Source organism: Theropithecus gelada, chromosome 2 (genome assembly GCF_003255815.1).
Source record: "Theropithecus gelada isolate Dixy chromosome 2, Tgel_1.0, whole genome shotgun sequence".
Lineage (NCBI taxonomy): Eukaryota > Metazoa > Chordata > Mammalia > Primates > Cercopithecidae > Theropithecus > Theropithecus gelada.
The window spans coordinates 157,311,520-157,336,089 of NC_037669.1; the positions used below are offsets into that span (position 1 = coordinate 157,311,520).

The 24,570-nt window shown below is 49.1% G+C and overlaps 1 protein-coding gene across 1 annotated transcript in view; it reads right to left on the bottom strand.

The window, feature by feature from the left end:
• The window catches only part of EPHB1 (EPH receptor B1), a 444,507-nt gene extending 424,925 nt beyond the window's left edge, over window positions 1-19,582 (bottom strand). The window contains exon 1 of the mRNA XM_025377642.1: window positions 19,154-19,582. Within this exon, the coding sequence (XP_025233427.1) occupies window positions 19,154-19,211 (58 nt within the window). The 5' untranslated portion in view covers window positions 19,212-19,582. The remainder of the gene's footprint in view (window positions 1-19,153) is intronic.
• Window positions 19,583-24,570: the final 4,988 nt, after the last annotated feature.

The following is a 24,570-nucleotide window of genomic DNA, read 5'->3' on the forward strand; positions in this document are numbered from 1 at the left end:
CTCCAGAAAGCCATCCTGGTTACCATACCCACTCTAAACTCTCTGTCCTCGGACCTCCTACAACACCGAGCCCCTGGCTATATCACCGAGCACTTACTTGAATGTAATTGCTATTCCAGGTACCTTTTCTCTCCCTTCTCCATGATTCTGCTTCTGCTACTTCTCACTCATGATATGCATCCTCATTACTCTCCCCTCTATATGTTCAAGGCCCAGCTTACCCATAAGTGTACCCCAGCAAAAAGTCTCTTCAATGGCAGATTCCTTGCCTGAACCATCTTCAAGTATCTCCATCCAGCAGCAGATATATCAGTCTGATCTCCACAACCAGACATTCAGGTTTCCTACGCTTCCATTGCTTTCATTTGCTACAAGTCCCTGGTTTTCTTGCCATGGCGGCATGTGCATCGGCCTATCCCTGAGTGATCCTGGGCAGTGTGACAGGAGTTCAGTCCATCCATCCGTCATTTACTAAGTGCCTACTCTGTGCCAGGCCCTGCGGTAGACTCTGGGGGCCCTCAGGGAGTCTCAGACAGTGGGGGTGCCTGCTTTTCTCAGAGCCAGAAGTGATGCAGCGTTAGCATCAGCTGCATCGTTGCTTTTGAGCACAAAAGGTGCTTGTGAGAAGTGACACAGGGCCCAGCTGATAGGCCTTGATGGCACCACTGCAGCCTTTGCATCCTTGTCATTTGTCACCTCCCCCATGATTACTGTGATCACTGACTGTCATCATGCAAATAACAGCAAACATGGCTGAAGTGCCTACATCATCCTCAGTGTTGGAAAGCCTGTACAATCCTGAGCCTGTCATTGAAAGCTAAGAAATGAGCCAAAGGCATTCTCTATGGCTTGAATGCAACAAGAACCAGAAAAGCTAGAAATCTCCTGGGAGTCAGAGCAGCTGAGAAAAAGGTGATGAACAGCCTGGGACACTCAGTGTCCTATCAAATAGGCCCAGCCCTGAGAGTCCAGGGCTGGGCTTGGGGGTGTTTCCTGTGCATGATTTCAGACCACCATTCACAGGACATCCTGTGCAGAAAACTTACACTTTTCTCCTGTAAAAGAAAGCCCAAAACCAAAAGATACCTGTTCCTGGAGAAGCAGGACCCTTGGGAATTTCTAGCTGATTTCTGCTACCACTACCACGGAGGTACAACTGCTCCTGCAACGCCAGGGAGAGGCAGGAGCATGCCCTTCCTTCCTACTGAGGAGTGTGATGGAGATGAGATTGGAACTGGAGGGGAAGTATGGGAAATAAACACAGAGTAGCACAATCTCAGGTCATGTGAATTACGGCTTCCTGCTGAGGCTCACACACTGCCCTAACAAAAGCCCACTTTCTGAGGTCCTGGCTCCTGTTTTGGGGCACATTTCTTCCCTGATCATAAACCACCATCCATGCTGAGATGATCATGGCCCATCCCTACCCCGCTTCCAGGAATGAGACCCACCCAGCACAGCTACCAATTATGGTCTTCTCAGCACAACAGGGCAACCCAAATTGTCTGGAAGTAGTGCGAGTGGGGTCACTCTGTCACCTCCAGACAACCATCCACGTTGAAAGCATACCCAAAACAGAAAACCCAACAAAAAAATATGGACAAAATATCTAAACATCCATTTCATTGGAGAATATATATGAGTGGCCAATAAACACATGAAAAGCACATTAGGGAAATGAAAATGAAAATAAACAATGAGATGCCATGACACACCCACCAGGGTGGTTAAAATTTAAGACTGACAACACCAACTGCTGGTGAGGATGTGGAACAACTGGGGGTCTCATACACTGCTGGAGGAAATGCAAGATGCTTCAGCCACTTTCGAAGACAGACTAGCAGTCTCTTACAAATTAAACTTACACTTACCGTATTATCCAGTTATTTCCCCAAACAAAATGAACACCTATTTTTCATTTTGTGTTCACATAAAGACACATACTCAAATATTCACAGTAGCTTTAATCATAAAGGCCAAAAGCTATAAGCAACTGTCCACCAACTGTGAAGTGGATACACCAATTGGGATATATCTATGCAACGGAATACTACTCAGCAATAAAAAGGAAGTATAACACGCCACAAAATGGATGAATCTCAAATACTTATGCTAAGTGAAAGAAACCAAACAAATAAAGAGTACATGCTCTATGATTCCTTTTCTATCAGCTTTTAGAAAAGCAAAACAATCGAACCAGAAATTCTATCAGTGGTTGCCAAGGGTGAGCAGCGAAGGGAGGCACATGACAGGGAAGGGACACGAGGGTGATGAGAACGATCTATATCAGGTGTGCAAGGTGGCTACATGACCGCACTCATTTGTGAACCCTCATGGAATTGTACTATATGTAAATTATGCTTCAAGAAAGCTTATTTTTTCCAAAAATGGACTCCAACTCAAGCAACTATTTTCACATCCCTTTAAGTCAAGGCAGACATTCAGCGAGCAGGCACTGGCATAGCCATACTTGTTAAAATCCTGAAATGCTTCCACACCTACTGGCAAGTCATTCCTGCCCAAGGCTTCTGAGTTACTCCTGTGCTCTAGTCCTTCTCTGGGTTTTCCTGGATCTCCCTAGGAGATCCAACAGCAGGGCTAATACCTGCTCAATAGGGAGCCTCCTGGACCAGCTAAGGTGGACATCCTTTCTGACTGTTTAGGGCCATACCGGGTAAAACTGATTTGGGAAAAAATAGATGGTGCAGAGTTGAGCTCTAACTCGGCTGAGGGCCTACTAAGTCACTGCCAGGCTTGTTGTGTTTAGATCATGCATTCTCAGCAAGGTGAAAACTGATTCTTGGCAAGGAGGAAGACTAAAAAGTCTTAGATCTTATAACGGTTTGTGGCCCGCCAAAGGACCTCAGTACATCAACAGATGTCCACAAAATCTGTGCTATTAACATTCACAGGGTGTGGGGTGATCAGGAAAAAAGTGTCTTAAAAAGGCTCCTTAGGCCATGCGCATGCCTGTAATCCCAACACTTTGGGAGGCAGAGGCAGGTGGATCGCCTGAGGTCAGGAGTTCAAGACCAGCCTGGCCAACATGGTGAAACCCTGTCTCTACCAAAAATATAAAAATTAGCCAAGCTTGATGGTGCTCGCCTGTAATCCCAGCTACTCGGGAGGCTGAAGCAGGAGGATTGCTTGAACCTGGGAGGCGGAGGTTGTAGTGAGCTGAGATCGCACCATTGCACTCCAGCCTGGTGACAGAGCGAGACCCAAAAAAAAAAAAAAAAAAAAAAAACCTCCTTAGTAGCAGCAACTATGAGAATAAGGAATCAGGTTGAGAAATGCTGGTTTAGCTTCAAGAACTCTGTGATAGTGAGAACCTGGACACCACAGCCCCAGCCCCCAGACCTGAGGGTGGAATTCCCACCTGGGAGGCTAACCTGTGCAGAGGGTGTTGTGGGCATGTCTAGGTGGGAAGTAGGAGGTCAGTTGGGAATGTGGGAAAGGGGGAGGGGCCACACGAGCCCTCGCAGTCCTTTATGGGACTCCCCTTCTGGGGAAAAGCAGTTGTTCACTCTCCTTCCTATGAAAGCCTTTAACCCAACTCAACTCAGCAAATGCTCAGGAGGACCCCTGAGGACCAGTACCCTGCGAAGCTTAGGCTAAATATATAGAGAGAGATGGTTGCAACTAGGACGGCACACTCAAGTCTGGCAGAGAGACACATAGAAACCCAAGACTCCTACCCTTTGCTCCCAACATCTTATCTTTCTGTTCCTATCTGGAGTTCATGATGGCAGAACTGCACCCAAAACATTTGGAGTTTTCAGCTGGTGTAAGTAATGAAGACAACTTCTAAATTAGAAGAAATTAAGTGCTGTAGTTGATTCCCTGGCTTTGTCAAGCTCAGCTGAACCAGAGCCTCCTTGGAAACACTTGCTTTGTACGCTGATACATTATGACAATACTATAATTGTTCTCTCAGTCTTTTCCCAGATATTTAATAACAACGTGAAGTGGGAATTGCAAAGGTCAGTCCTCCTGTAGAATGAGCATTCTTCTCATTGTCCTTTCCTGAATAGCATCTTCCGTTTGCCAGCCTGTTCTATACCAGTGAGCCCTGCTGGTGGAGGCCTGGTGCTGTTAAAAAAGCAGCACCACCTACTCAGGGCAGAATATTCTAGTTTGCTAAATGGTCCAGTGTCACTGTCTTTCTATATCATCTGCATAAATACACACACACACACACACACACACACACACACACACTCCTCCTGTGCTACCCAGGCTTCAAGCCTATGAATGGAAAGAATGTTAACTGCCAAAACCAAAGAAACCAGGTGATATACATATTTGCATACTCACTTGGTCAGTTACTCTTGTGCTTGGTTAGGTGAGAAGATTCATTTCCTAGGACCTCAGATCAACAGAGTCACATACCTATGTTAAAACCTTCTTTATGTTGAAAGCTCACAATAGTTGACAAATGGGTCTGTCTTAGCAGAATGCAGTATGTGAGCAAGGACTAGGAAGCAGCAGTGCCCTGAGCTCTCATCTCTCCTTGGCATGTTCCAATGGCCTGCCTGATCTTGTGATAGTCATTCCTCCTCAGTGAACCTCAGCTGCCACATCCATTAAATGGACCTAATTCGCTGCCTGTCTGAAGACAGGACTCTCTTCCAATGCTGAGATCTGTGACTCTTTCTGAAAACATATCAGAGGGCAGCTTTCAGGAACCATTGGATTATCTGGGGCATTTCAGTGTGAGGGTTGCTCAGAAGTCTGCATGCTCAGATAAGGCAGGGAGTAATGGCATTATAATTCAGAACCTGTGTGATGCTGTTAGTGAATGTGCTTCATGTCTAGGCAGGGCTTGGTTTGGTAACTCAGGCACCATAAAAGAGGGCGATGTAGCCCTGGCAGTCTGTGTCAGAGAGTAGCTTTGTACCTAATCCTGAGGGCATGATAGTTGCTAAGGAACCATTGAAATGCAAATGAACTGGCAAATACTTAGCAGCAAGATATCAGAAAAGGGTGGGGAGGAGATGCTCTGAACAAGTTAGTCAGGTGAGTGAAAGGAAAATTACTTTCTCCTGATTGGGAAAAGCAAGCCAAGGGTTTTCATGCAGCTCAGCAGCATTGTGCTACCGGTTTTTTAAAAAAAAATCTGTTCTTTTTCTGCTTAGCTGGGAGTAGAAGAAAGTTGGAGCCAAGAGCAGGGAAGTTGGAAGAGCAAATGGAGCCTTCTTCTGATAAACTCTAAGTACATTTCAGATCACTCTCTCTCTCTCAAATGAGAAAGAGATACCTGAGGTATGAAAAAGGTAGTCTGCAAATGACTTTGAAGATCTACCATCTTATACAAGACTTAAAACCTAGCGGAAAAAGTACATCAAAAACTGTGAACAAATATTCTACTGATGCAAAATGGAAATTCCAGGTGAGACTAGGCCATGATTGACAATAGTAAAAAAGAAGGGAAATGAGCCAGCTCGTTGTACCTATGAGTATGCATTTCTTTCATTCTTGCTCTCCAGTGGATATCCAATTTAAATGCAGTGGTTAAATTCAGATGCTCTGGTATCTACATTGGAATCAGGGGATTACAGTGAGAAATTACGGCTCTTCACCCATCGTTTTTCTCATCTTGCCCCTAAATAGGAACCCTCCTCTTTCAGTCTAGTTGAGATGCCCTAATCTAAAGATCACTTTACCTTTAACCAAACACCCCTGCTATCGGCCTATTCATCACTTTAAATTTGATCATGATGCTCAGGAAGATAGAGGACATCCCATCAAGAAAGAACCTGTTTGTCCAGTTGTCTCCAGACCTCTCTTCCTGGATTTTTAACTTTCCCATCACTTTCTGTTTCCCTGCCTTTTCATCTTCAGGACCATCACAGCCACAGATACTTCCTTCTTCTGTCCAGAATCCATATACTTTCCTTTATTGGACATACCATCTCTCTTACTTGGTTGCATAATTTAGTCGTCCCAGGAAGATTGATAGGTGTGGCCTATCAATCACAAGAATGCCTTCCCAGCACCCATTCTTGCTTCTCCTGGACAAGCACCCTGACAGTTTTGTGACCAGCTCTCCCCTATCCCAGGCCAGGCAGCTTGATGGGTCTGAGCTAGCCCTTCCCCCTCCACTATAGAATTGCATAGACACATGACCCAAGTCTGGCCAATGAGTGTATTTCAATCACCCTGGTAAAGGAGCTTGGTTCATGGAGAGGCTCAGGACCCAAGGGAAGTCCAGGAGGCAAAACTTCTTCAGCATTTGCTAGAGCTACAAGGAGTGAGAATTTATCTTTCTGCTGAAGTTTCAAGAGAATATGAGTTTGTGGCTGCCAGCAGCCACATGACCATCCCGTGGGAAAGCCTGTCTGAGGATGAAGTGAACATAAATGACTGTGCTGATTAGTCTCCATTCATCCCTGCAGATCCATTCTCTACTTTTTTTTTTTTTTTTTTTTTTTGCCATTTTCTATGCCTCTGACCTCTATGAACCACATCAACCAGACTTTCATGCCCTCTGCCTTCTTGTTGAATTCATCATGTGAGGTGTTGGCAGGAGATGATGTTTAAGAGGAGGAGAAAGGGTTCAAGGAATACAAACCCTCCTCCTTCACCCTCCATGCATGATCTGGGCAGTAGCTGCATTCCTCTATGTCTCACTCCTGTCAGGGAGCTGCTCTCTCATACTGTGGCTCTTGCTGGGTCCTGAGAGCACTGGGGAGTATCGGCTTCCCACTATTGTCAGTCCCTGGGTACATCCCCATCCTTATTGGTTCCCTTAATGTTGTTCACACCTCTGCAGAGTCTCTTCATTAAAACCTCTTCAGTAAACCCTGTGAGAGTGCCGTTTTCTGCCGGGACCTTGGCAGATGCAGACACAGAACTAAGGAATGAAAACAGGGAGTCAGTCTTGAGACAGCACTGGTGCCCTGGATATAATCATAACCAAAGTCCTAAACTTTTTTTTGTCTCTCTCTCTTTCTCTGTCTCTCTCTCTCTCTCTCTCTCTCTCTCACACACACACACACACGCACGCACACACACTTCTTCCCCAAATCCTTCCCACTCTAAGTCTGACCCTCTCATTTGGTTTCCCCAAGCAGCTGATGTGTAACCGCTATACCACATCCATCAGAGTCTATCATATGCCCTATTACAGCCTGTAGTCTGCGTGGCTCTGTCTCCCCCACCAGTCTACTCATCAGTGAGCTCCCTGAAGGAAAGTCTGTGTCTTCTTTATCTTGGTGTTTTCCGTTCTGAGTACGCTTCTCATGTAGATGCTCAATAAATGTGTTCTGAGTGAGTACTTGTGACACTGGTGGCTCCTAGGCAGTGCTGACAGTTCTGTCTCTCTGCCCTAACTCCCCATTTTCCTCTGTAAAATGTGAGCTCTCAAGTCTAAAAGTGGCTCTGGCCTTACTTGGACACCCCAGAGATGGGGATGCATCATCTCTCAAGGCAGCCTATTCCATCTTGGTTCAGTTTGACTGAAAAGAATTTTGTAATCAAGCCAAAATCTATCTCCCATGCAGAATAAAACCTAAGCCACTTGCTAAGAATGCACTTCGAGTATTCACAAAGAGGTCCTCCCTTCCCCTATTTTAAGTTGTCCAAGCCTGCACCCATCTCTCTCAGTCACATCATTTGTTTACTCCCTTTATAGCTCTTTCCTGAAATTATATATACATTATTTGTCTTTTTCATGCCTGTCGGTTCCCCCAATAGGATGTATGCTCCCAAGGGCTGTAACATTTCTGGTTTTTTGCATACTGCCTGGTACATAGTAGGAGATAAACAATATTTGTTATTAAGTGTTGAATGAATGAGGTATCATATCTCTACCCCCTTCCCACCCTTCCCCAAGTCCCTTTCTAGGTTTATCTAAATCATTGTTCTCCTACCTCTCCTAAAATATTTCAGTTATTAATTGTTCCAACCCCAAACTTAGTGGTTTTCCACAATTACTACATTTATTTTGTTCAGGAATCTGCAGTTTGGACAGTGTTCTGTGAGGAAAGCTTGTCTCTCCCTACTCAGAGTTAGCAGGGGTGCCTGGAAGGATGGGGTTGCAACAAACTGAAGACTCTTTCATTCACACTTGGCCTCTCATGCTGGCTGTGGGCTGGGACTTGAGCTGAAGCTGGCGCTAGAAATTCTACATGACCCCTTCATGTTACCTGGGTCTCCTGACAATATGGTAGCTGGGTGACAAGGGCAAGTATTTCAGGAGAAACAGAGAGAGTTAGGTGGAAACTGTGTTGTCTTCTATGACTTCACTCCAAAGTTATGCAGAAATACTTCTGCCATATTCCATTCATTACAGTGAGTCCTAACGCCAACCCATATTCAAGGCGGAAAGGAATGAGGCTCCACATTTTGATAGGAAAAGTATAAAAAAATTGCAGATATGTTTTAAATGACTACATAGGACATGATCTCAGGTTTTTAAGTGTTTGCTGATCTTTTCCTTCTTGTTATTCATTCATTATGTCACACTTATTGACACCTCCTATGTGCCACGTGCTGGGGGTGCTATGTGCGGGGGATGCCATGACAATCAGGATAGAACTCAAGCTTCAGAGGTTCATGGAGCTGTAGGGTATCCAGCAAAATAAACACACAACTGGAGACCAGTGTGGAATGTGATCCTATAGAGGGAAGCAGAGGCGGCTGTGGGGGCACGCAGAGGGCAACCCAATCCAGCGTGGGGCAGGAGAGAAAGCCTGCCAGGAAGAAGTGATCACTGTGGTGAATTCTGAAGAATGATTTAGGGTTAGCCAGAAAAGAACAGTAAGACTTGCAACACAAGCAGAGCAAGCAGGTGCAGACCCAGAGGCCCATGGGGCAGATGAGTCAGAATGGCCTCTGTGTGGGTGAAGGGAAGGAGATGCCCTGGGCATGTGTATCTGTGCAGCATGTACACCTGTGGACATGTGTGTGTACACATGTACCTGTGTGGAGCTGGGAAAGGAGGTGCTGCTGGGCAGGAGGGCAGGAGGCAAGGAGGACCCAGGTGATGTAGGGTCTTGTGATGATTGGCCCTGAAGGTGCTAGGGAGCCAGCAACGGATTCACACCTGTGGTGTGACTGGGATTAAACCAAATACTACACTATCGTCCAACACCCAAAGTGTGTTCTGACCAGTGCCTGCCCCAGGTCTCTGAGCACCTGTCCAAAATGTGGTGGATTTTCTGATACTAACACTTTGTTCCTTGCCATCTAGTTTACAGCCTGCATTCCACCATCCCAGACCATTTGGAGGCATTGTCAAAGGAGCTGAGAGCATCCCCGGATGGACTTTCTGGTCCTGTGACAATGGCCCCCAGGAGCAGACAGCCCTGGAGGAACCTGCACAGATAGTTCAGGAGCAAGAATTCATGTGAAACCACCTGGAATGAGGCCCCTTCCCAATCCCCCACCCCTAGCTCACCTCCCGGCTCCAGCCTCAGCATCAATGAGAAAGCCAAGGGTAAAGGTCCTATGTTGATGTGCTGGAAAAATACCAAGAGGAAAACAACAGAACAATTAACTGCAGGGCCCAGCTGCCTTTCACAGATAAGGCATTCTCTCTGCTGCTACCGTCAATGAAGCCACCTGCAATTATTCCTCATCCTCCTGCTCAGCCCCTTCCACTGCCACAGCTCCAAGGGGGCCTGGCCACTGTCCAGTGGGACTAGGATACTAAGGGATTTCTCTCCTCAACATCCCCCAACATGTTCTTCCATGCTCAAAGCTGATGCTAAATCCTAGTGTCCTCCTCTAATGTCATAAGTCTGCATCTGGCCAGACGGAAAAAAAGCAGTCAGAGCTCGAGAAACAACATGGCCCCAGGTCAAGGGTAAGCAGGACAGAGTCCACAAAGAAGAAGTCGCAGAAGTGCCCAAAGACAAACAGCAGCAGCTCGTCCTTCCTCTGAAAGGTGAGCCTATGGAAGGGAGTACCAGAAGACCTGCACTGTGCCCTGATTCCCCCCGCCAACACACACCCACCAAGATTCAGGCACAGATGCCAACTGCAGCCATCTAAGCAACACAGCTTATCAAAGACAATATCTAGATGGACATTGATATGGTTTAGCTGTGTCCCCACCCAAATCTTAACTTGTGTTGTATCTCCCAGATTTCCCATGTGTTGTGGGAGGGACCTAGGCCAAGGGAATTGAATGAATCATTGGGGCCAGTCTTTCCCGTGCTATTCTGGTGCTAATGAATAAGTCTCATGAGATCTGATGCATTTTTCAGGGGTTTCCACTTTTGCTTCTTGCTCATTTTTCTCTTACAACCGCCATATAAGAAATGCTTTTCACCTCCCACCACGATTCTGAGGCCTCCCCAGCCATGTGGAGCCGTAAGTCCAATCAAACCTCTTTTTCTTCCCAGTCTCAAGTATGTCTTTAGCAACAGCATGAAAATGGACTAATACAGACATGCAGTTAAAAAAAAAAAAAAAGGCAATAATGACCACAGTGGGGGTCTGACTGGCAGGGGCACATGGGAAAGGCAATGTGCAACAGGAGGAAAAAGTTTTCCTCCAGCTGTGGAATAGGTGGGACAGCTCCAAAGAGTGAGAAGAGAGTCTGGCCACAGGGTCCGAGCATTGACACCAGAGCAGGACTGTCTGTACCTTTGATGGCACCTGGCAGGACAAGGATAGACAGCTCCTGGTTAACACATGCTCACTGATTTAATTCACAAATAAGCAAAGTTAAATGGAAAAGGTGACTGAACTGGGAGGCAGAGAGTCCCAGGGAGTTCTGCAAACTTTCGTTTGAAACTTCACTCTTGAGCCAGTTAACTTCTCAAAGCCTCAGCTACCTCATCTGTAAAACGGGAGAAAGAATGCTTAGATGCGAAGGGTATGGGGACCAATACGTATAAAGGGACCAGCACATGACAGTGCTCAGTGAGTGGTTGGGAGCATAATCTAATCCTGGATCCTGCATTGCCAGCCTGTAGGGCTCCTGGAAAGTTTCTTCCCTTCCCTGAAACTGACCTCCAGTCCTGCTTCTGACATGTCAAAACTGTGCAGACAAGCCTGACCCCTTGCTGGCTCCCTCAGGCTTACACGGCCCCTGTAATCAGTCCCAGGGACCTTAGAAGCCACTGCCAAGCTACAGCCTTGGGCCCCTGCTCCCCTCGCTTGTCCCCTCCCTTTCTGACCACCTGCCTCTGCCCATTTCTCTGTTCATTATCACCTTCACAGGGAAATGGAGAAGCAGAGCAAGGAGGTTAAATTCAAATAAGTCATTTTGTCACTTGCCGCCAGGAAGTGGGAGGGGAGAGATGAGAGGCACAGGGCCTCAGGTGCAATCTGTGGGCAGAAATGAGTCCTGGTAATTCTCAGAAAGTCTCCTATGTGTTTCTACATTGGCCCAGTTCTGCTACAGAGAACTCTGGGGGAACCTTCCATGAGCACCCTCCTTAAGCAGCTGCTAGTGGTGTTGTCTGCAGGTGCTGGGATTTCGCCTGATCTGGAGAAACATCTGTACTGGTGATGAGGGGTGGGAAACAGGACCTTCTTTATCACCTTTTCCCTGTTTTCACAAGTAGATCATCTTGAAACCCGAATCACCAGCAGGGTCATTGTAGTGTAGTGAAGGGCCCCCCGGTCTTTAGCTTTGGGCATCCTCCCACAGAGCTAACACTCCATGCTTGCTGGAGAGTGAGTGAGCAGACGAATAAGATGCTTTTCCTGCCCTAGAAGGCTGAGAGCATAATGAATCATTTGCTAGGCTGTCGAAATGAAATCCTCTCATTCACAAAGTTGGAAGTAAACATACAAGTCAGTTACAGTGAGAGGCATCTGGCAGATAATGCTACATGGTACCAGTGGGGACCATGACCCCAATCCTGTCTGCACCACCTGCACAATCCTGGGCCTGCTGCCGGCCAGTGGGAGGTCCCTAGAGTACAGTCTTCCCCACGGAGGGCACTAGGCTTTCCCATGGAGGGCACTTAGCCTTCTTGATGTTGGCTAAGCTCACTCTTTCCTATCTCTGATACTTGAAAATCAGATGCTGAGCTGCCTCCTACAGAACCCCTGACAGGCTACGAAGATCCATGCCCCACCCATGATTTGCCAAAAGGTCACCATGCCTCGGATTGGACTTTATCTACAATTGTCAGCCCCTGCTTCTACATGGGGTGCTTCTATCCTGGGGTGTGCATCCACTCCAAGTCCCTGCTACTCTCTCTACCATAACGATCCTTCCTCCAGTCTATTCAACAACGAGAAAACTGAGGCATAAGGAGGAACAGAGCTAACCCTGCACTTGTTTGCTTCCTGTATTTTAAGTCAGATAGAAAGTGGTTTTCCATCAACAAAGAAGAACCAACCCATTGCCCTCCAGGCCTCCCTGGAAAGTGTGTTATCAACTTTCTTTTTTTTTTTTTTTTTTTTTTAATTTATTTATTATTATTATACTGTAAGTTGTAGGGTACATGTGCATAACGTGCAGGTTTGTTACATATGTATACTTGTGCCTTGTTGGTGTGCTGCACCCATCAACTCGTCATTTACATCAGGTATAACTCCCAATGCAATCCCTCCCCCCGCCCCCCTCCCCATGATAGGCCCCGGTGTGTGATGTTCCCCTTCCCGAGTCCAAGTGATCTCATTGTTCAGTTCCCACCTATGAGTGAGAACATGCGGTGTTTGGTTTTCTGTTCTTGTGATAGTTTGCTAAGAATGATGGATTCCAGCTGCATCCATGTCCCTACAAAGGACACAAACTCATCCTTTTTTATGGCTGCATAGTATTCCATGGTGTATATATGCCACATTTTCTTAATCCAATCTGTCACTGATGGACATTTGGGTTGATTCCAAGTCTTTGCTATTGTGAATAGTGCTGCAATAAACATACGTGTGCATGTGTCTTTATCTAACCCCCAGAGGAATAATCAACAAAAGCCAGCAAAGTGGCTCTAATACATCAGATATCAGGGACCTCTGATGGAGCAGATGGTCTGATCTCACCCCTCAATGCCCCCCACCCAAGCATAGTTAAGCATATTGACATGAGGGCCCCACCTACAGATACCGCTTGAAATGGAATCTGCAGAAGTTGAGGAATTTCTCATGCAAAATTTTGCTTTTAAATATGAAATCTTTCCCAAGGCATTACTTTATTATTACAGTAATTTCCTCAGAAGGGCAGACATCCAATGCTCTGTTTCTCCACCATCTTTGGAGACATCGAAATCTGACAGAAATATTCAAGTTGCTTAAGTGGCTAGTGCAGAAGAGGGAGACATAAAAAGAGCTCTTCCAAGGAATGCAGACTCCTGGAATCCAGGTGCAGGAAGACGCTCTCGACAGTCAATGGAGGATAGGTAAGGGTTTGGTGTGCCCCTTCCACTGCCCCCAGAACACATGGGGTCCCAGGTTCATCTCCTTTGGGGACACTTCTCTGACGATCATTTCTTCTTTGGGAGGGCTGGTCAGGGCAGAGAGAGGAACAAATATACCAGTCCTTATTAGAAAGTGTGCTGCAGGACAAGTCTCCAGCCCTGTATCTAAGAATGTATAGGGCTGCAATAGGGGTGGGAATAGTGGGGTGGGAGGAAGGTGCAGAGAGAGAGCTATATAGAAACTGGAGCTTGATCTGAATTGTTGAGATTGTCTGAACATTTTGCTCATCTCTTCTTGCACGATCATGGAAACCTAAGCCCCCAGTAGCCAATGAAGTCCCCAGTGCCCAGTGGCAGAGTCAGCGCTAGAACCCTTCCCACCCCTGGATTCCAGCTGATATGAGTCTTCCTTCATGCAAAGCCTTCAAAAGCTGTGGAGTAAGGTGACTCAAAATATAGACTACAGAGCCTGACTGCCTGGGTTCAGATCCAGGCTTGGCCACTTACTAGCTGTGTGACCTTATCAAATTACTTAACTACTCTATATCTCAGTCTTCTCACCTGAAAAATGGGAGAGGAGTTGATTATAATAATACCCACCTGATAGGTTTTGTAAGGCTTAAGTGAATTAGATCTCATTAGCAGTTTCCAAATATATTGGTGCCAGGCTGTCTGCATGTGAATCATTGGGGCCCTTCGGTAAAATGCAGATCCCCAGGCCATTCTGATTCAGCAAGTGCCGAGTTGGGCAAGACCTACCAGGACTTCCGACTGCAACCTGGTTTAGAAACATCCCCCTTGGCAGTGTTTCCAGGAAGCACATACACCAGGATCTTCAGGAAAGCCCACTTAAAACGCTGATTTTTAAGATCCATCCAAACCTGCTGAGCTTTTAGGGTTAGGACCCAGGAGTCTGTAGCAAACTGCCCAGGTTAGCACACTACCTGAATTCTGGGAAACACTACTTGAGCTGGTATTCCCCTCTTTGGGCTTCCAAAATTGCCCCTACCTTTTGCCCATGCTAGAAAAGCACTATGCATCTAAGCCTTAGTGATACTAAGAACATTTAAAGATTAACTATATATTATTTTAAATTTAGAAATGTACATGTATTTTTTATTTTAATAGCATCTTACTTTCTTTTTAATCTAGTACAGAGTGTGTCCTTATATTGGTTATTACTTGTCCCTACCCCTATAGTTAGAATAAGTGGGTGTCATGACCCACTCAACACAGAAAGACACTGTGGCCAGGTGGATTGGGTAATTTTTCCAAGCAATAGAGCTGGGAGATGAAAAGGCAAGTGGAGTACTCTGGCTTCCTGATCCTGCTATCTGTCACCACCCATGTTGATTCCATCTCTATCCTCATGGCCAGACCTCCCTCCTGACCCATATATTCCTTTCATTGCCCCGAGATCACAAAATTTATTCAAGCAACTAAAGAACATGTAGTTTCTACTAAATAGGAAGTACACATGCTAGATCCAGAGGAGGGGGTCATGGTGCTGTTCTGTGTCCCCTAGCATCGCCCTTCTTCTTTGGTCCTATTTGCTTTATCAAAGATTACTTCTCAATGGGTAAAATTAAATGAGAGCCATACCATGCCTCTGCCTCATGGGCTTTTCTTAAAGCACATCTTGGTCATCGGTACCCATTCTTGTAAGTAAACAAAGTAAGGGCTCTGAGATCTGGATCTGAGTTGCACAAGTCAACAGAATGCAGAAGGGGCTGGAGCCAGACACTGTGTGACGTAGCAGGCCCTCCCCATGCTCGGGAGCATCACAAGCTGCTGGCTTCCACCAACCCAGAAGGTTTGAGCTGGGACTGAGTCTGGGCCTCTGCAGTTGTTTACATTGCCAAGACTTTTCCCAAGCCATTGCCCAGAGCTGCATTGCCCTCCCTCGCCAGCATTCCATGCGTGGCTTGAGGAGGCAGCTCCACAAATACTGAGTAATGGTGATCATTCCACGTTGCACAGAAAATAAAATCAGCTAATACATGGAATTTTCTCAAATTTACTTTTCTTTCTCAGACATTTTAAAAAATCTTTGGTGCCTGCTAATGCTTACAGGCTCAAGCACGTTCATGGACACCCAAAACAGATGCATACACGGCAAACAAATATTAACAGAAAATGCAGAAACAGCCAATCACTGCCTAGCCTTGTGGCCTGTTGAAGACACGTGGGCTTAGTTTGGGGTTTTCCACCACAAACAGGTAATGGAAATGTAACTGTGTCCAAAATGTGTGCAGTGAAATTCAGTGCCCTAGCATTTCACACTGGGGCATGCCACAAAGGGGCACAGTAATTTAGTCGTGCACTCATGCATCCAATGCCTACTGGGAACCCACTACTTGTCAAACCTTGAGAAATCTACTACCCAAATACATGTGGACATCCAAGGGTGCCAGGGCCAGGACTTCACTCTAGGCTACACAAAAGAGCAGGTCTCCTGGGAGTATGCCCATCAGCCAGTGTGCCGCACTCTGAGGCCTTCTGCAGGTGCATGGGTACTCCCTGGACACAGGGAGAGGGACTGGGAGACTGCTTCAAGCAGTTAGCAATTCCAGGTTGCTGCCTCCCAGGACGGCCAATGTGCTTAGTCCAGGGATGCCTCTCTCTGAAGGTGAGTGTCCTCTGCTGCTGTAGCAGAGCCTCCAGAGAAGCCCATGTTTCCAGATCCTATCCCAAAGGGCACAAGACAAGGGGCAGCTCAGAGAATGCAAGCCGTTGCCTTCACTTCACAGACACCAGCAGCCCATTCTCAACAAGCTCTCAGAGCAGGTGGGAAAAGGCACCAGTGGGCTTGAAGAGGCAATTGTTTGTCAGGACGCTGAGCAAAGAGGCCTAGCTTTGTGTCCAGGAGGCAGAAGGATGTCAGCATTCTTGCCAGCACAGCCTGCCTTACTCCCTTCTGAAGACAGACTTAGCCCCAGCGAACCTTTTCCCTGTAGTGGCATCTCCCTCCTCACAGAGCAGAACTGGCTGGAAATGCGGGAGTGTGGGGGGAAAGGAGGGAAGAGGAGCTTTCTTTCAGCCTGCGTTTCCTACACCCTAAACCAACAGTCCTCCTGCCTGATGATGGGAATTTGAGCCCCCTCCCCTCCCCTCCTCTGGCCCTCTGGCCAAGAAACAACCAGACCCTGTCCTCCTGCCTTCCACCCAGGCAGGGGGTGTCTTAAGGCCCTGCCTTCCTCTGGCCACATCTCCTCACCTGGCCCATGATTGTCACTGTCCCTTTGTCCCTGCCCTGGCCTGGGCTGAGGACCCGCCAGACTTCAGAGCAATTTGCCCTGGGTGCCAAGGCCTCACTGAAATTCCACCGCAGACCCCAGGAGAAAGCAGACAGACACATGAGTGTCTGAAATCAGCCGGGAGAGGCGCCCCCTGACCACAGCCGAGTTTGGGAAGGATCTGCTGTGCGTAGGCAGCTCATTGATCCACTTTCTAATCACTATTCCTCACTCATCACGAACCAAATAACGCTGGCCCCAGCCCAGCCAGGCAGGCGGGAAGGCGGCTCCGTGTGTAGAGAGTAGAAAATGAGCCTGTCTGTGTTCATTCTAGGAGAGGAGGGAGTGAATGGTACGTAATATCCCTGCGTACTGAGTAGGGACCAGGGGGCTGCTTTAATATTCTGCTGAATGTGGCGTTTCTTTTAACCCTTGCTGGAGATATTTTCAGCCCACAGAGTCAGGCTCCTTACTGTCAGGCCACTGGCAAAGTTTCCCGGCTGCAGCAAGAGAAGCCACAGCACCAGGGGTAAGTGGCTCCGGAAGGCCTGGGCGTCAGGGCCCTGCATACCTGGTTGGGATCCGACACAATGGCACCCGTGGGCAGCTTCCGGCAAACAGACAGGGATCTCTGGCTAGCCAAGAAGAGGGGCAGGGAGGAAACTGCCCACGTCCTGATGCCTGCTGTGCTTCCATACGTTTGCTCTCCAAACTATTTCGCTTGCATGCACAGGAACCGAATGCCGACAACACGCTCCCCAAAGTGGGTACCCATCTCCTCTCAGAGACCCGGCCACTGAACCTCTGGGGGTGCAAAGAGCAGCGGGCCGGACCCAACCTGGGACCGGCATGACGCCGCCCCAACGCTGTAAGTCCAGTCTGGAATTGGCCTTGCAAATGCGCTCACCGGGCTTTCCTGCCCGGTTTGGGGGTATATATCCCCTTGAATTTCCAATTTCAACTGCTCCCACACGTGTCTCTCAATAAGTCAAACCCAGGCATCCCTGCGCCAGGGTGTTGACGGCGCTCCACACGGCTCCAGTCTCCTCCTGCACGTTCCAAAAAGCAAACCCCTCCTTGCTCCCCTCCCTACAAAGCCCAGCAGTCCCTGAGGGCAGCAGGAGACGGAGGGCAGACAAAAAGCCACGTTCGGAAAAGCCAGCGAGAGCTTTCTAGGCATTAATCCCCGCACCCCCACGCCGCCACCAGAACAAACGTGGGATGCGGTGGTCTTCGCCAAAAGGGTAGGGAATCTTAGCCGCGCCTCGGGGCCCGGAATGCCCCTCCAGCTTCCCTTCCAGAAGGGCAGCGATTTCCGGAATGGCGGAGGGCACCAAACCATCGTGTTTGGGGGAGTTTACACTGGGCAACCGGTCATAGTTTTGCGAGGAACGGGTAACAAGCGGAGCGAGCTACCAGATAGGAACGCTGTACGGGCGCCAGGAGCTGCGTGTCCCCGGTTTGGAGTCCCCCAGAGGAGTTCCACCCGGCGCAGGACACCGGGAAGTGGGGCTGCTAGCCGGACTGCGGCAGCGCATCACCCCTAGAGTTGGTTTTCTCCCGACAACTCCAACTCCGCTCTCCCACGGAGCTATGTTCCCAGGAGACTGCCGCGGCCGCTGCTAGGCTGCGAAGAATGGGGGCGGGGGAAGGGGCGGTAGGCGGGGAGCTGGGCCGGGATTTCCCACAGGGATTCGCGAGCGCTACCGAGCGCCCAGGCTCCCCGCTGCCCTGGGCACGGTGTCTTTGGAGCGCGCTTTCCAGCCACCGGCCGGAGGCACCGCCAAGTCTGAGCTGGCAGAGAGTGAGGCTGCCCGACGACTCCCGGCCGCCAAGCCTCCTCTCCGGCGTGGTGGAGAGGCTGGGAGACTTTAGGTAGGACCGACCACTCACCCCAGCCCACTCCTGTTCCAAGGCTCAAGAGGCGAAAAGGCTGTCCACCTCTCCCCGAGTGACCCTGGAAACGCGCAGTCCCGCAGGCGCCCGGACCTCCAGACTGGTCCCCAAGGGTACGGCCAACGAACTCGACCCCTCTCCTTCGGCGGCCACTTGCGGGGTACCAGGGCAGAGCTTCTCTGGCCCCCGCGCGCAGTGCTTGCACGCCGAGCAGAGTCCACGAGCCCGTGGACCGCGAGCTGGGGAAAGGGAGGTGGCGCGCGGCTGCTCAGAAGCGCATCCGTGCCTGGGAGTAGACGGGCGCCAGTACTCCAGGAGCCGGATGGCAAGAGGCACCCCTTTCTCCCCAACGCCTAGCTCCGGCTCTGCCCAGAGCTAAGGAGCATGCACCGCAATGCAGCGGGCTCCGCGCTCTCCGAGCGGGGGCTGCGGGAGACCGAGACTCGCTGCCAGCGAGTGCTGGGGCGAGGAAACCGGGAGACTCAGCGAGTCAGTTTCGGGCGCTAAGAGCCAGCCGGGGGCGCGCTGGTGGGTGCCGCCCAAGCCCCGCGCTCGGCAGCGGCCGAGGCTCCCACACCTCCTTGCCCTCGAGTCCGGCACTGCAAAGCAATTAGAGAAACCCCGCGAGGCGCGGAGCACAGCAGTCCTGAGGCGGCAGGTACCAGCAGCCAACTTGCTCCGTGGAGGGTACGTTACCTTCCATCGCGGCCACTGCGGAAGCCAGGAGGAGCAGTAGCAGACAATCCAGGGCCATCGCTGGCCGGCGGCCCCCAGGCCGAGCCCGAGCTGAGGCAGCAGCGCCGGGAGAGCGCCGCGTCCCGGGGCGCCGCTGCGCTCCCCGCGGGTGGTTTTTCGGTATCCTTTCGCGCTCTCGCCGGGACCGGACTCCCCGGAGCGCTGCGTGGGCGTGGGCAGGAGTGTGCGCGCGTGGGGAGGTGCGGGCGCGCGTGGGTGTGGGTGTGCATGTGTGTGTGTGTGTTTATGGGAGAGGTGGGTGTGTGCGTGCGTCTGTGAGAGAGGGCGAGGGAGAACGAGCCTGGGAGAGCGCGCGAGAGCGAGTGCGTCCTGGTGTCACATTGCGAGCTACAGCGGAGCCTACGGGAGGACGGAGCCGGCCAGACTGACGCGGGAGGGAGCGGGATCCCCCACCATCAGCTTTCTCCCCACCCCTAACACCTCCTGTCCAATCAAGGAATCAAACCTGCAAAATTCCCCCGGCCAATCAGGCGCGAGCACCTCCTTACACTGGCATTGTTAGTTTAAGAAAAACTTTTGCTTGCGAGGCTGTGCGGGAGGGCTCGGAAGGCGCTAGGAGGGGTCCGGGCTCCCCCTCGTGGTGCTCTCGGAGAACCGCAGCGGCCCGCCCAGCTCGCTCTGTCCCCACCTAGGTGGCCCAGCGAAAGAGCTGTGGAGGCCTCGTGCCCTTACATCCCACCCAGGACCGAATGCGCTTTAAATAATCAAATGAGCCGTCTTTCCTTTTCTCTGTGACAAAAGCACCCTGCCTACCCTGTTTATAGCAACTCCAGGGACGCACCAGTGCCTGTCCGGCAGAGCTCTTAACTGTCTAGCACGGGTTGGTATTTACTAATCAATTTTGTTTATCGCTGGGTCTCCCCGTTATTAAAATGGGGTCACCGTTTTCGGATTCTTGCCTATTTTGTTCACTACAAAATCCCCAGTTCAGAGAACAGTGCCTAGCCTGTGGGAGGCACAGTACATGTCCGTTGAAAGAATGAATACTGTTCAGATAACCTGTGGGCCCTTGCTCCAGGGTCCACAGGGAACCGAACTTGCTTCCTGTCCAACATTTCGCAGTTCTTTTTCTGCAGAAACCTCTGGTTGCCTTTAGTGTTCACTTACCAATGCATTGTGAACTTCCACAGAGGGCCCTGACCCCAGAGGACAGCTCAGCGAGGGGAGACCAGGAGTCACACAGCTCTAAAACAGCAGAGCCGGCAAGAGGGCTCTCCCAGGCCTGCGCAGGGCGAGGTGTACTGTTGCTGCGGGCCAGGCCTTCAGTGTGGCTGGGAAAGACTTAGGCAGCAACCCGGGATGCAGCCTTGGAGATAGGAGCAATTCTCCCAGGCTCAGCTCTCACAGCTGCACTTTATCTTCCTGTTTCTGGAGATGCTCAAGGATTCTAAATCAGAAACTCACCTTGAGCTGTTATATGTTATGCTGGAGATGTGCCCTTCCTTCCTCCCCCGCCCCGCTACAGACCTGATGATAGTCTGGTCCTACAGGGTCAGGGATGACCCGTTAGGTACCCCCCTCCTCCTCCTAGGCCTCTCACCTTGGAGGCACCAAGCCTTTCCCCGGTCTGTTAATGAGTTAACAGCGGGCAGATGTGATGGTTCTCTTTGGGATGACTCTCCTTTCTGGGCATTTCTAAATCAGTTCCCCACCCCCCCACCCCCGCCTCTGCGTGTCTAGTCTCTCCTTTGCTGGGACTGCTTCCTCTCCACCACAGCCAGACTCAAGTCCCCCAATCCTGACAATTCTTTCCTTCCCTGGCTCTGACTCAGGCTGCCTTCCTCCTCCCCTCCCCTCCCTTCCACCCCACCTCTGTGCCTGAAGGGAAGATGTCATCAACCTCCACCTCCTCATCATCCACCTTAATGCCAGGTTAGCTTCCCTCTGCGCCTCCACACCACCAACTGTGTCCTGATGTCCCTGGAGCCACCTGATGTCACCCTGGGCAACAACCTGCTCCTAGTTAGCCATCATCCTCCTGCACCGTCAGCACCCACTGACACTGGTGTCCAGTAGTTCTTCTGGGGCTCTGGCCCCAGTTTCCATGTTCCTACTTCTCCTCCTACCCATCTTGTCTCTTCTTTCTGTTCCCTCTGTTACCTCTTCAGCTCCCAAGAGAGGTATCCCCCAAACTGCATCCTTGGAGTTCATCCTCCTGGGGTACATGGGCAACTCCTTGGCAGCTTCACTTGCTGTTTTACCCCCAGCCATCCTCTCACGAATGGACAGGGGAATGGATGGATGGGTGAGTTTCACACTCTTCCCTCCCCCTTTCACTACATCACAGTCACTTGGCAGGCATGTCTAGCAAAGTCCCCACTCTGCGACATCCTCCTTCTTATGCCCTTGTCCTATGCCTATGCATCTGACCCAGTGTGAGCCCATGCTACCTTCCCCTGGACAACTGGAGAGTCTCTGAACGATGGTCCAGCTTCCCTCCCTCCCCTTAATCCCTCCACTCTGCTGCCAAACTCATCCTTCCCAAGCCAAGTTTGATCTTATCTCTTCCCTGCATAGCAACCTAGTGGCTCCTCACTGTCTGCTGAAGAGAGACTGACCACTCTAGCATGACATTCAGACTGCTCTGTGAGCTCCCTGAAACCTGCCTTCTCAGCCCAGACTCTGCTAGTCTTTCTCTGGGCCTAGGATATTCTCTTGTCATCTCCACAGCCACACCCAGGTCAGTCATGTGCCCACCCATGTATTCAGGCAGGCCCTGTTCTAGCTATGGGAACACAGTGGACAGACCTTCTCTGAGGGGTCTTACCGTGTGGTGGAGGGATGGCAATAATAAGCAAATAGGCAGTGGTATGTCAGGTGCTGAGGAGAGCTCTGGAGAATCACAAAGCAGGAAGCAGCGAGAGAGTGACAGTGGCTAGTTAGACATGCTGGGAAGACCTTCTGTTTACTGAGCACCTTCTGCCACAAGCGCTGTACTGGATGTTTACTTGCACAACTGAAATGAGTTGAATTGAATTTCCTGACCTCTATTCCTACCCAAATCCCACCTCTCCTAGGAAGCCTTTTCTTCTGTCCCTCTCCCTGATACCCTCATGTTTTATTTCTGTGGGTACTGAATGCCTCTCTCAGACATGGCTGAAGATAGAACTGACCATTATCCAACTAACCGCAGAATGTCACACCTGGGTGGGGGGTGCTTGGAGCCCACCAAGTACAGGGATTTCAAGTACAACCCTGCTAGGGACTTTGAACTTGTGCCAGGATAATTACAAGAACGTCACCAACTAGGCCCTCTAAAAATACTGATCCCTAGGCCTTTCAGTAAAGATTTTAAATCAGTAGGGATGAGGTAGGCCCGTGATATGGTTTGGCTGTGTCCCCACCCAAATCTCATCTTGAATTATAGCTTCCATAATTCCCACATGTCATGGGAGGAACCTGGTGGAAGGTAATTGAATCACGGGGGAGGGGGAGTTCCCATGCTGTTTTTGTGATAGTGAGTAAGTCTCATGAGATCTGATAGTTTGATAAAGGGAAGTTCACACACACACACACACACACACACACACACACATGCTCTCTCTTGCCTGCTGCCATGTAAGACGTGTCTTGCTTCCCCTTTGCTTTCCATTATGATTGTGAGGCCTCCCCAGCCATGTGGAACTGTGAGTCAATTAAACCTCTTTCCTTTATAAATTACCCAGTCCCGGGTATGTCTTTATTAGCAGCGTGAGAACAGACTCATACAGCCCATGAATGTGATTTCATATCCTCCCCTCCCCAATTGACTCTGCTGCATGATGAGGCTTGGAAGCTGCTGTTCTTGGTCCAGGAGCTTACAACTGCCCTGAGGCCTCCTCAGGGGATACTCATGAAAGTGGCCAAGGAATTGGGGCTTCAGACCTCACCTCTACTCCAGTAGCTTTTTTATCTTTTTTACTGGGCATCTATATCAGGTTTTGTTTGTTTGTTTTGAAGGAAGTGTTCTTTAGCAGGAAAAGAAGGAGGGAGGGGAAGAGTAAAAGGAATTCAAGGAGAGGATTTGATTGGGGTGGGGTAGGGAACATTAACTCATTGATGACTTCTAGAACATGCTGATGGCTCAGGCAAGAATAGTGTCAGTTTAGGGCTGCTTGCTAATTTCCCTAATAACTCAAGGGATTGACTTTTCTTGAGCAAGTTAAATATTAATTTAGCTTTGCAGAAGATTGATCTTTCTCTAGCAATGGGTTATGATTTGTAAATATCCCTGAAGGCACCATTGGTTTGGGATTCCAAGCCCGGGTGCCTCTTTTCCCCTAGAGCATCTCCTTGGCAATTTTTTTTGTGTCTGATGTCAAATGCTCGCTTATTTTCTTGATTAATCACTCAGCTATTTGATATCACTAAATCATTCCTTCAAAGCGACAGATGCTTGCTGCTAAGGCCAGCAGCTGAGGGCTCTCAGGCACCCAAGGGTGACTGAACTCTTTTGCTAAGACTCAGAGGCCCATCTGACTAGGAGGCTTTGGGGCAGTCAACCAGTTCACTCCCTACCTCTAAACAGTTTTGTGTCTAAATGTTTGGAAAGCATTTCTAGTGAAAACAATTGCACAATTTCCCCCTGATAATTCTACCCAATATAAAGCTATTCTATTAGAATGTTCCTGCTCACTTATAACCCAAATCATATGTATGTGTGTATATATATGTCCATGTGTGTATATATGTGTGTATGTGTGTGTGTGTGTGTGTATATATATATATAAAACCTTTTTTCATTCACTACTTATTAGTGAAAAGGGTACACAAACAGCATCCATCCTGAGTATGATCACACGCATATCTTGTACATGAAAAGACTTTGTTGCCCCATCCTAGCCTTTCCTTTTGACATATTGCTTTACTGCATAAATAAAAGGTTCAGTTACACATTCCATGACCCAGGTGACCTTTAATTAGATTCTTAAGCTGCAAAACATATTTTCATCAGTTATTTTTTTTATCACTTCTCAGCCTTTTGGCTAAGATCAAGTGTAGTTATTTTTTGAGAGGCAGGTGAATCCTTTAAGATTTATTTGAAACACTTTAATATGGATAATAGGCAAATAACAAAAAGATTCCTTTCCATCTTTTGTTCTTTCTTCCAACATTTATTCAGCAGCAATTCTGTGCCAGTTGTCGGCGAAGTGCTAGGGACCCAGTGATGGCTGGGACCCAGTCTCTCCCTTTAAAGATCTCATGGTCTCCCAGTGGAGATGGGTTAAAAAGTGAAAGGTATTACGGGACTTGTCATCCAAAATGGTCTCTAACTAGAGGCCTCCAACAAGCCTCTCCTTGCTTCTCAGGAAAATACCCCAGCAAATGCAGACAAATATGAAGAATTATAAAACAAGGTGAACAAACACTGATAGACA